This window comes from Lampetra planeri, chromosome 40 (genome assembly GCF_965212315.1).
Source record: "Lampetra planeri chromosome 40, kcLamPlan1.2.h2, whole genome shotgun sequence".
NCBI classification, from domain to species: Eukaryota; Metazoa; Chordata; class Hyperoartia; order Petromyzontiformes; family Petromyzontidae; genus Lampetra; species Lampetra planeri.
The window spans coordinates 9,769,344-9,782,368 of record NC_136146.1 but is presented as its reverse complement, the minus strand read 5'-3'; the positions used below and the strand labels follow the sequence as shown (position 1 = coordinate 9,782,368).

At 57.4% G+C, this 13,025-nt stretch overlaps 1 protein-coding gene across 1 annotated transcript in view; it reads right to left on the bottom strand.

The window, feature by feature from the left end:
- The window catches only part of LOC144731862 (voltage-dependent calcium channel subunit alpha-2/delta-2-like), a 159,639-nt gene that overhangs the window by 97,034 nt on the left and 49,580 nt on the right, over nucleotides 1-13,025 (bottom strand). The window contains exons 3-5 of the mRNA XM_078613161.1: nucleotides 6,244-6,360; nucleotides 3,735-3,794; nucleotides 1,963-2,004 (exon numbers count right to left, since the gene is read on the bottom strand). Coding sequence (XP_078469287.1) covers nucleotides 1,963-2,004; nucleotides 3,735-3,794; nucleotides 6,244-6,360 — 219 coding nt within the window. The remainder of the gene's footprint in view (nucleotides 1-1,962; nucleotides 2,005-3,734; nucleotides 3,795-6,243; nucleotides 6,361-13,025) is intronic.

Sequence of the window (13,025 nt, the reverse complement as noted above, 5' to 3'; positions counted from 1 at the left end):
CTAGAGAAGACGTCTCACACTAGAGAAGACGTCTCACACTAGAGAAGACGTCTCATACTAGAGAAGACGTCTCACACCAGAGAAGACGTCTCACACCAGAGAAGACGTCTCACTCTAGAGAAGACGTCTCACACCAGAGAAGACGTCTCACACGAGAGAAGACGTCTCACACTAGAGAAGACGTCTCACACTAGAGAAGACGTCTCATACCAGAGAAGACGTCTCACTCTAGAGAAGACGTCTCACACTAGAGAAGACGTCTCACACTAGAGAAGACGTCTCATACTAGAGAAGACGTCTCACACTAGAGAAGACGTCTCACACCAGAGAAGACGTCTCACACGAGAGAAGACGTCTCATACTAGAGAAGACGTCTCACTCTAGAGAAGACGTCTCACACTAGAGAAGACGTCTCATACTAGAGAAGACGTCTCACTCTAGAGAAGACGTCTCACACCAGAGAAGACGTCTCACACGAGAGAAGACGTCTCACACTAGAGAAGACGTCTCACACTAAGGAAGACGTCTCATACCAGAGAAGACGTCTCACACGAGAGAAGACGTCTCACACTAGAGAAGACGTCTCACACTAGAGAAGACGTCTCATACTAGAGAAGACGTCTCATACTAGAGAAGACGTCTCATACCAGAGAAGATGTCTCACACTAGAGAAGACGTCTCACACTAGAGAAGACGTCTCATACTAGAGAAGACGTCTCACACCAGAGAAGACGTCTCACACGAGAGAAGACGTCTCACACGAGAGAAGACGTCTCACACTAGAGAAGACGTCTCACACTAGAGAAGACGTCTCATACCAGAGAAGACGTCTCACACTAGAGAAGACGTCTCACACTAGAGAAGACGTCTCATACTAGAGAAGACGTCTCATACTAGAGAAGACGTCTCATACCAGAGAAGACGTCTCACACTAGAGAAGATGTCTCATACCAGAGAAGACGTCTCACACTAGAGAAGACGTCTCATACTAGAGAAGACGTCTCATACTAGAGAAGACGTCTCACACTAGAGAAGACGTCTCACACTAGAGAAGACGTCTCACACTAGAGAAGACATTGCCCATAGGCTAGCACTGCCCACATACTCACAAGTCGTTGAATATCAAGGACAGAGGCTGTGATCGCCTGACCATCACCTCCCCCACTGCGCTCGCGTTCAACGAAGCAAGCCGTGGACTATCATCATAATGATTGTTGTCATTGTTGTTATTGTTGTTGTTATTGTTGTCACGCTCGTCCCCGGTAACCTTCTCCAGCCACGCGACATAATTCGTCATTTAAACAAAACCACGCACACCTAGGATTCCCCTCGTCGGCGTCCAGCGACAGTAGGGCGGGTGGGGAGGGAGCGCGTCCCCCCAGGGAGGTGAGGCAGGCTGTGGGAGGGGTGGTGCGTGCCAGCTGCCTGGAGGCCGCACGTCCCAACACCGCGAGGGCCGCGCGGGCTGCCTCTCGCGCCACCAACGAGCGACGCCGCCGTCGCTCATCGCCGCCGCCGCCGCCACCGCCGCCACCGCCGCCACCGCCGCCGCCGCGCGTTCGTCACCATCGTCGTTTCCGCGCGACATCCGACGTTTCGATCCGAGGACCTTCAGGAACCGAATGCGACGATTCCGGCACGGGACGGGAGCAGGAAGTTCCGAGCGGTTGGAGGCGATACGCCAGCGGCATGGGAGGGAACACCGCCGCATTGTGACGTCATCGTCGTTGTCATCGTCGTCGTCATCCACAATCCAGGCAACCCACAATGCATCGGGCCACGCGGCCACGCTGCGCTGCATCTGCGATGAGCCGTGTGAACATCTCACCCGGTGTGCGGCCTTGCGCAGGGAGAGCCTGCAGTGCGTTGATATCCCACGGTGTCATCTTCGTCATCATCGTCATCGTCGTCATCGTCGAAGTCGTCGTGATGATCGTTCCGATGCGAGTGAGGTGCGCCTACCTTCACGTGCTGCTTGGCGTCGTAGTAGGAGACATCGGCCTCCTGCAGAGAGGAGACATCATTAACATCATCATCATCAACAACATCATCATCAACAACATCATCAACAACACCATCATCAACATTAACAAAATTATCAACATCATCAACATCGTGAACATCATTATCAACAACATCATAAACTACAAAAACCTAATCATCAGCACCAATCTAATACTCGACATTATCATCAACATCATCAACAACATCGTCAACATCATCAAAAGCATCATCATTGACATCGTCGTCATCATCATCACCATAGAGACAGGAAACGAAGACACGTCCTGGCAGAGTTTGCTCACCAGACCTTGCTGACCCCACTGATGAGACCTGCCCATCACAAACAATAGCCGCTCAACAAAGTGGCCCATCATTTGGACATTTATAGAAGGCAAACAATCTCAATAATCTCAATAATCTCAATACATGTTTCTAAATGGGGAGGGAAAACCCGATGCTAGGCATGCTCGTGTGTGTGTGCGTCTGTGTGAGTGTGTGCGTCTGTGTGAGTGGGCACAGCAGGGGGCACAGGTGGTGAATCGGCCAGTCATCTCAGTCAGTCGACCCATGGCATCTGGGTCTGCCCCGTGACCTCCTGCCAGCGGGCGTTCGACACTTCACGTGGCCTTCACTTCACGTGTACATTGCCTGGCACAAGCGCCTTGGTGACGTCACCGTCACTTACTGACGAATGGCGGTTGTTGTTGTGTGAGTGGGGAGCGGTAGTGTAGCGGTTAGCGTGCTGCGCTACGAAGCTGGCGACCCGAGGTTGACTCCCGCTCATGGCCACTGACACGAGTGACAATTATCTATTCACCTAGAGCCTCCCCTAGGTCGACTCAGCCTCAAATTAGTACTTGGTGTGGTGTGTAAACATCGCAACTAGGGAGACAAAGGCGGCCGGGCGTGGTGCTGGCCACCCACCCCTTCGTGTGCCGTGCCGTCCTTGATAGATGCTTCTCGCTAACAGCACTTGCCCCAACAGTCTATTAAGGCTTCACGGGGGATATTCGTCTTTGTGTTTTATCTCATCCACTGCCTTTGCAAGGCAGATTCGGTTTCTCCGCGGCTTCTCGCCCGACCTTGATATCAAAATTGTTATTTGATTTGTGCTTCACACGCACAAACACACACACGATAACACACAAGAGACAAAGATCCCCCATATAACCTTAATACACTCTTGGGGCAAGTGCTATTCGCGAGCAGCCATGAAGGCCAGCAGGGTACACGAGGGGGTGGGTGGCCGGCACCACGCCCGGCCGCCTTTGACTCCTTAGTGGAGATGTTTACACACTTCAACATGTATTTATTTGAGGCTGAGTCGACCTAGGGGAGGCCCAGTAAGAATTCAGATAATCGTCACTGGCGAGCAAGAATCGAACTCGGGCCCGACAGGTTCATAGCCCAGCGTGGTGACCGCTCCGCACATGCGCGCACACAATCTGCGCACTCTCTGCAATTCGCTCACCGCTCGTTGCTTCGTGACTCGCAGATGGCAGTGAGGTGGTGTCGGTCAACCATCGCACCCCCCCCCCCCACCGCCGTCACGGCCGCCTTTGTCTCTCGCTTTTAAAACGTGCCGTGCAACTTGTGCAACTCGTCGAGAGGGCAACGTGTACAATGTGTACAAAGTTTCGTGCGTGCAAAACGTGCAACGTGTGCAAAGTGTGCAGCGTGTGCAAAACGTGCAGCGTGCAATGCGTGCAATGCATCGCGGGCCCCCGCACCTGGATGTGGTCCTTCCAGGTGTGGCGCTTCTGCAGGTCCTCGGCGGCCTTGGTGAGTTTCTGCGGCACAGCGTTGAGCGACAGCGGTCAGTGCGGTCACGGTCTGCGACTGCCCGGCTCGCCGGGGCCTCGCCCGCTCGTGCGGTACACGGCGGGGAGGGAGGGAGGGAGCCTAGAAACGTCGCCTGTTACGATTCAAGAACGCGACGCTCTCTCTGCTTCAGTTACACCGCTGACGAGAACCTCCTCCATCGCCCCGCGAGCAAGCTGTCACGTCATGGGGCAAGTGTGCCGGTCGAGTTGGTGTCTTCAGCAGAACTGGAGCAGCAGCAGCAGCAGTAGCAACCGCGAGTAGGGAGTGAGGAGGCGGATCGTTAAACAGCCCACGTGACATTCTGTCCGACGTTCCGCTGCAGACTGCACCCAGCATGCTCGTCGGGCGTTCACAAGGGCTCGGCCGTCGACGATGATTACAGCCGTCTCCAGCAGCACGTCGTCCTAAACCATGTCATAATTGGCCAGGTAAGGCCGCCCGCGACTGAGCTGCTAGGTGGCTCATTTTCAGGAGTGGCCTGGCCATCGGACACGATAGGTCAACGAAGTGGCTTATCATCATCATCATCGCGTGGAAATTTATAGGAGCAGCCAAATACTCTTAACGCGTGGTGATGTAGTTTCTAAAAACCGGAAGACTTGGAGACAAATCCACGCGACCACGGGGAGAGAAAGAGACACCGCAAACTCCACATATACAGCAGCAGGCTGTCAGGGTCGGGAATGAACCCACGACCCTCATATACTCCAGGCGAGGTAGTTAACATCTCGTATCCACCGTGATAATGATGATGAGAGAGACACGCAAACTCCAAATATACAGCAGCAGGCGTCAGGGTAAGAATCGAACCCACGACCTCCTGCATACCAGGTGAAGGAGTTAACATTTCCTAGCCACCGTGACACCCCACAAACGTCCGTCCTCCTACCGGAGCCTGGCAGCCTTCGCCGGCTGCACTCACCGAGAAGCCCGGCTCCGAATTGGCGGCGCGCCGTTGAACGATCGATCGTCGCCATTCGACTTCCCGCACCACAATTGACGGGGACCGCACTGTCCGTGGCGATCGACCGACGATGATGGCGACGGCGAGGATTGACAATTCAAGATTGTGAGCCAACTCCTCAATCGGAGATTCCAACGCTAAACTTTCCGATGTCGAGTCTCATGCTCCACTCACGCTCCAACCACCGTGTAGCCTGAACAGACTGTTGGGGAAAGTGCTGTTAGTGAGCAGCACCTATGAAGGCCGTCCAGGCACACGAGGGGGTGGTTGGCCAACACCACGCCCGGAAGCCTTTGTCCCCCCAGTGGCGATGTTTACTACACACCGCACCAGGTACTCATTTGAGGCCGAGTCGACCTAGGGGAGGCCCAGGACCGGTTCAGATAATTGTCACTTGTGTCGATGGCCGTAAGCTGGACTTGAACCCGGGCGTGCCGGGTTCGTGGCGCTACGCAGCGCTGACCGCGACACCACCGCTCCCCCACCGCACCACTACCACCACCTCCAGCAGGGCACCACATCAGGGTGAGAATCTTTATTTAGACTGGAGGAGGAATCTGATGAGCTATGAAGCTCTTTTTCCCAGTCCAGTAGGGGCAAGGGTCAGCAAGTTAGAGACAGTTATAACCAAATTTCAGCCTTCTATGACAGGAGGTCAAAGAAGACATCTGACTCATCGGCCTTGCCTGCATCCCTCCATGGATGTTCGTCTTCGGTGGGGGCATAAGAAACCACGAGCACCACTCCTCGCCTCTGGTTGATAAGACGGCGAGCCCAAAGTAGCCTGGGGCTTACAGTTTCCCACACCTCACCGCCACGCTCCCACGCCCCCTTCATTCTTTTGTTCAGAAGAAGAGCCATTCCCTGTTGTTTGGCAGTCTCCTGCCACGAGTAGAGGCTGTCCACCCCTCATGGTGGCAGGAGCCAGAGCCGGTCACCAGACCTCCTGAATACCACAGAGATCCAGGCGGTACCGGTCCAGCTCCCGACAGAGGAGTGGCAACCTCTCCTCCATAGTGAGCATTCAAACATTCCACGTGTCCATCCGAAGTGACATTTTGTTGTTTCTGGAGGAGCCCCAATGGTAAGGATTCAGTCTCCTGGCTCCGCCAAATGGGGGTTGGCCAGGAGACGTTTACACACTCACACCACAAACATAGACCACACACATACACCACACATGCCAAACATGCCAGACACATACACACCACAAACCTGCTACACACAGCACACAAGCCAGACACACACCACACACACCACACACACACACCACACACACACACCACACACACACAACACACACACACCACACACACACACCACACACCACACACACACCACACACACACCACACACACCACACACACCACACACACCACACACACACACCACACACACCACGCACACCACACACACATGCCCACACGTGACGTGAGAGGATGACCACGTGCCTCCAGCGCGCGGACCCTCTTGCTCAGCAGGTTCTTGATCTTGATGGAGGCCGTGTCCACCAGGAACTCAGCCTCGTTCCTCCTCAGCTCGAACAGCGACTTGTGCTTGTGGTAGATCTGTACGTGGCCAGACACGGAGACACCACACGTGGACACTCAGACGGAGACACGGACAGAGAGACGGAGACTCTGAAAGAGAGACGGAGACTCTGAAAGAGACACGGAGACCCTGACAGAGACACGGAGACACCACACGTGGACACTCAGACGGAGACACGGACAGAGAGACGGAGACTCAGACAGAGAGACAGAGACTCAGACAGAAACAGGGAGACCCTGACAGAGACACGGAGACGTAGAGACACGGAGATGCAGAGACACAGAGACACTCAGACATAAACATACAAACGGAGACAAACACAGACGCACAAAGGGAGACGCAGAGACACACAAACGGTGACACACGGAGACGGAACACAGCGCCTCCCCGCTCAGCGAAGCCGCGCTCATCTCCGCTCGTGCTACACGGCCAGGCGGTGGTGGAGATTCCACGTTCCCATGCCAGGGACAAGGCTGTCCCACCCCAGGAGCAACTCGTGATGCCTTTTTTTCCCACAATTGTGGCAGTGGACACATTTTACAGACCCTGGATGGATGACGACGTGAATGCACAATTTTTTATTTCTTGACACGTTTCACGCTCAATGGCAAAAGGGTGCAGCCCTGCAGGCGCTTGCTGAGGCCACTGCTGGTGGATGGGGGCGAGATGCAGCCACAGGGAGGCCCTCCGGAAGGGGCACCTGGCTCCTCCACTCTCTTCCACGCCGGCCGGCCAGTAAGCCTCCAAAGAGATGGAAGCACCCCCACTATACCCCACCGAGCGCCGGCCTGCCGATCGACGTCAACCCTTTCCTGTGTGTACGTCATCGGGTTTCCTTCCAACAACCGTTCTGATGACGTTAAGTGTACGCACGTCATCGAAACGGAACCCGGAAGAAACACTACACTAATATAACGTCATCGGTACCGAGGCTCCCACAAGGCGGCGGTCGCGTCGCTATGGTTCTCTGCGGTGAGTACCAACGTCGCCAAAACCAATGGCGCTGCCACTACTACTAATACTACGCCTCCCTGCACAAAATTCGCGCGGAACCTCTCGCGTGCGATCCGAGATTCGGCGGTAAATGAGGGACCCACCACACCACGCAACTTGCAGTGGTCTCGGAACGGTAAAGGGTTAAACAGACGTGCTACCCGGCTCAACGCAAAGCCAGATCATCGCGACGAGGGTGCGGGGCTGTCCGAAATGTCGCGTCCAGTTGGACTGACAGAGGGGGACGCACAGACAGACAGAGGGACAAATTCATGGACGGACAGACACGCACGGAGGGACTGGAGGACAGACAGACAAACAAAGAACAGGCGGACAGATGATGGACGGATGGACAGAGACAGAGAGACAGACAAACGCTCTCTACTTAGGCTGGAAAGTGTCAACAAGCAAAATAAAAAGGAACCCAGAGAGGCTCTTTCAGAGTCACCGATCCCGCCAAGGGGGTCCCTAACCCCTCAACGTGCCCCGAGACGCCCCCCCCCCCCCCGTGGTTGTGTGAGCAGCGAGCCGGGGAGACCCAGAGGCACAACTCCAATTGTATGTTTGGCGATAATGGCTGAGACCACTTAGAGGTGCGGCAGAGGTCTCCTGAGACTACGAACCCTCACCACCCCCAACACCCCCACCACCCCCACCTCCCCCACCACCCCCACCACCCCCACCTCCCCCACCACCCCCACCACTCCCACCACCCCCACCTCCCCCACCACAACCCCCGTCATCCCCATCACCCCCACCGCCCCCATCACCCCCACCACCCCCACCGCCCCCACCGCCTCCATCACCCCCACCGCCCCCATCACCCCCATCACCCCACTGCCCTCACCACTTGAACCATCCCCACCACCTCCACTGCCTCCACTTCCCGCATGGCCCTATCAGGTGCGGAGACCCGATGGGGGTTAATGTGGGCACGCAAGTTACAGTGAGATCATGCTAATATGAGAAGATGCAGTACCTATAATTGGTTATGTTCTTCACAGCGAATCAACTTTCATAATGTATGTACATTGCATTGATCTGCCAATGTGCAGAGAATACGCAGTACCTATTATTGGCTGCTCACAGTTAATCTACACACAGTGGAATGGCCTGTATAGGTGTACAACTAATCAATATATGACTTGATCACACGCTTCCAAGCAGCACCAAGCCTGTAGCTATCAACACGCTTAAAATTATTTTTACTTCTCTCAATTTCAACAGATTCTCTAATTGATATTGGCCAGTCATTACTATACTCTTTGGTTCTTTCGGTAAAGTCACGTAGGTATAAAATAAAATAGATCACGACACTTGTGTTGCGCCCGAAACGTCGTGATCTATTTTATTTGTCTACCTACGTGACTTTACCGAAAGAGCCAAAGAGTATGGATTCCTGCAGATCACGAAAGCTTCAAATCAAGATTCAGTCGTTACTAGTTTTACACAAAACCTCAACATCGTCAACATCAATTGAGCGTCCTTGCTGGCACACGCGTGTTCTGCCACTGCCCGACCGGCACGTGCCGATCGGCAAGACGAGGCAGAAGCAGGGATCCGTGCAGACCGCGAGGCACAGCGCGTCAGCGACGCCGTGTTCAATGGGTAGGCGGCGTAGCTCGGCTCGTCAAATTGTCCGGGACGAGCTGCGGCGTTTTGGCATCGGCCCGGAGTGGCGCGGGCACGCCCCGGCTGGTGCCGCTGCCGAGGGCAAACGCGTGGACGGCGTCCGTCCTGGCCGTCCCGACGGTCGGCGCACGACCGAGACGATTGGAAACGCCGGCTGATGCGAGCGGCGGATGTCGGCTCGCCGGCGAACGCCGAAGCACGTCGCCTCGCCGTTCACGTGGATGTACTCGCAGTTTACCCTCGCAAAGCTGAGGGCGGGGCCTTCCCGGTTTGCGATCAATGATTTTTGCTCCAGTTCCAACTGCGGACGGTTTGGCGGCGTCATCCGCTTGTTTGCGTCGTCATAATAATTGGGCGTGGAACGCGAGACACGCGGCAGAAATCGGCGTGCAAAAGCGCGCGCCGATTTTATGACGACGGGCGATGCCGTTGACGTCGGCGGAGAGCGCCGGGCCCCTGCGGCAGAGCGCCGGGCCCCTGCGGCAGAGCGCCGGGCCCCTGCGGCAGAGCGCAGGTCACCGGCGACCTCCCTCGCCGGCTACAGCCACGAGAAGCTCGCACATTTGCACGCCACGCACATACGCACACACGCACACACGCCACGCACACGCACGCTCAGAGTGTTCCGAGTCGGCATTCGAACCCGGGACGTTTTTGGCGCGAGGCGCTCCGTCTCCCACTGCGACACCGATGACAACACGCGGCCATTCTCTGCCAAGCGGCGCTGACGTCACCACGGCGCCTCGTGCCAGGCCAGGTGCACCTTGAGGCCACGAGAAGTGTCGAAGGCTCGCTGCTGACAGGAGGTCACGGGACAGACGTGGCAGGTGCCACAGGTTGACTGAATGAGATGGCCGGCAGATGCACCACATGTGCCCCCCACTGCGCCAACTGTGCCACCACCACCGTGCCACCCACTGTGCCCACAGTGACACCATCACCACCCGTGCCCCCCACTGCGCCAACTGTGCCACCACCACCACCGTGCCACCCACTGTGCCAACAGTGACACCACCACCACCCGTGCCCCCCACTGTGCCAACTGTGACACCACCACCACCACCCGTGCCCCCCACTGTGCCAACTGACACCACCACCACCACCCGTGCCCCCCACTGTGCCAACTGTGACACCACCACCACCACCCGTGCCCCCCACTGTGCCAACTGACACCACCACCACCACCCGTGCCCCCCACTGTGCCAACTGACACCACCACCCGTGCCCCCCACTGTGCCAACTGTGACACCACCACCCGTGCCCCCCACTGTGCCAACTGTGACACCACCACCACCCGTGCCCCCCACTGTGCCAACTGACACCACCACCACCACCCGTGCCCCCCACTGTGCCAACTGTGACACCACCACCACCACCCGTGCCCCCCACTGTGCCAAAAGTGACACCACCACCACCCATGCCAACCACTCTGCCAACTGTGACACCACCACCACCCGTGCCACCCACTGTGCCAACAGTGACACCACCACCAACTGCGGCACGATGTGCGCAGAGGATGTGGAGCGGGGGGGGGGGGGATGGAGGAGGATGAAGAAGGGGAAGGAAGGATGGAGGATCGCTCCGTCTCGCTGCGAAGGAGTTAACGGGCGGCGGCGCTCGAGGATGGTGGTGGGGGGGGTTCGGCGGCGGCCGCGACGGCTGGGCGGGGGCGTCCCCAGGGGGGGGGGGGGGCGAGCACCTCAATTATTCATGGGACCGCACGGTCGTTTGGGGGTTGCCCAGGTAACTGGCTCAGATTTGTGGGATTTCGTTTCCCCCCCCCCAAAAACGGGATTACGCGGCAGAAATGCATTATACATCTCTAAATAATACATTAAAGGCGGGGTCGTGGAGGTTTTAATTTTTATTTATTTGCCCCTTTCGAGGAGAAACGCCCGTCGGGTGTTCGATATCCGGCGTGGGGCGCGGAGTTCCACAGGCAGAGCACGGGAACCCTGTGGTACCTGCGGGACCTGCGGGATCCTGTGGGACCTGTAGTACCAACAGGACCCTGTGGTACCAACAGATCCCTGCGGTACCAACAGATCCCTGCGGTACCTGCGGGACCCTGCGGGACCTGCGGGACCTGCGGCACCGTGAGCATGAGAGCGACTCGGCTTGCTCGGCCCACGGTTCCGTGCAGTCGCGGGCCGATCGGTGGCCCCACGTCACAAGAGGAGGGGGGGAGGGGCGTTTGCTCGACCGCCCCCCCGCCGACTCCCGGGGGGCTCCCTGCAGCGCGAGCGGCGAGCGACTGCGCGGCCCGCGGTGCCGCAACACAACCACGGGGCGCATGCAGGGAGAGGGAGGAGAGGGAGGAGAGGGAATGGGGAATGGGTCGTCACGGCGGGCCTCTGACGGAGCGCAAGAGCCGGGGCCAGGCGAGAGCAACGAAGACGACGACGAAGACGATGACGACAATGATGACAACGATGACGACAATGATGACAACGATGACGACGATGACGACGACGCACTCCGTCGCCCGCTGCTCACTAACACGCCGACACACGTGTCACGTCCCATATAAGCGATGCAACATGCCTGCCCGCGCGCGCGGGTCGACATGAATAATGGAGAGGACGTTGTAATCGTTGTAATCGTGGCAGCGCGGTTTGACGAAAGCCAGCGGCGGGCCCTTTGAAGAATTGCCAACAGGGGGGGTTGGGGGGTGGGGGGGCGCTTCCAAGCGGGGTAGAAATCCAACGCAAAACGTTTCTGGGCTCGCGCTGTCACAGCCGAGTTCCAACGGCTGTCAGGATCCGGCGCCGGGAACATTTTATTTTAAAAAGAACAAAAAAATCACGAATTCACCGCGAACGCCGCACACGGCGTAACGACTGCAGCGCGCGTGCGGCATTCACGGAAAGCGATCGGCAAATGGCAGCTCTGGTCCCGGGGCCCATGGTGGCTCTGCCGCGGCGTGCACCGGCGTGCGAACCGCGTTGAGTCCGCCCGCTCCGGTCAGCCGGCAGCGGCGTGACACAGGATGCCGGCAGCGGCGGTGTGCTCTCACGAGGCCGCGAGACCTCTCCAGCGCGCAGCGTCCGCCTCTCTCGCCGCGATACATTGCCGGATGAGTCGTTGCTTTTGACTGGCCACGCGGGCGACACGACCCAGCCAGCCCGGCCTCACCTGCGCGGACGGGGGGCTCACTAAATCAACTGTGTTCAGATCTTCCAAGGATCGTGCGAGCTCCTCGCACGATCCACACCGGTTAAAACCCGGGATGGATCGTTGGCAGGGCCAGCCTGAACGTGTCTAACCTCGGCGCGGATGTTCATTTGGAGGGGGTCCACGTCTCGCAAGCATGGAGAAGGGAGGGCCTCGCTGTGGCCGAGAGGACCCGCAGCTTCGTATGGAGTGACAGGCCAGGCAGATTCTAACACGGCTGCGTTCAGCAGCTGATGAAAATATAATGCCGCTTGACTGATTTGGAGACCTCTGCTGCCAAACCAGACCTGGTCATCAGCACACTAACAACAACGACCGCCATTCGCCACTAAGTGGTGGTGACATCACCAATGCGCTTGTGCCAGGCTATGTGCAACGTGAAGGCCACGTGAATTATCGAACGCCTACCGGCAGGAGGTCACAGGGCAGACACAGTAATTAGTGCCACAGGTCGACTGACTGAGATGACTGGCCGATGCACCACCTGTGCCCCCTCCTGTGCCAACTTGCCGTGTTTTAGCCGCCCGGCGCTCCCCTCATTGTTGTGAGCACACTACCACACACGCCTACACACGAAGGCACACACACGCATGCACACCGAGCGGAGCATCACACACACTCGTAAACTGCAAGGCAGCCTGAGCGAGCGCTGTGATCCGGAGGGAGCGGCGGTTAGCGCGGCATCGCGGGCGACGAGACCTCAGAAGCAGTTCTTCGACATCAACTTCCGCGGTGCCGTCTGCTAACGTTTGCAGCGGCGCCACCAACCGCTCACTGCAGTGAGCTCCGAGGTCTCGCGACGCCATTGGGCAGAGGAGAAGGAAACGAATGATGATGATGATGATGATGGCGGTGACGATGATGATGGCGGTGATGATGGCGG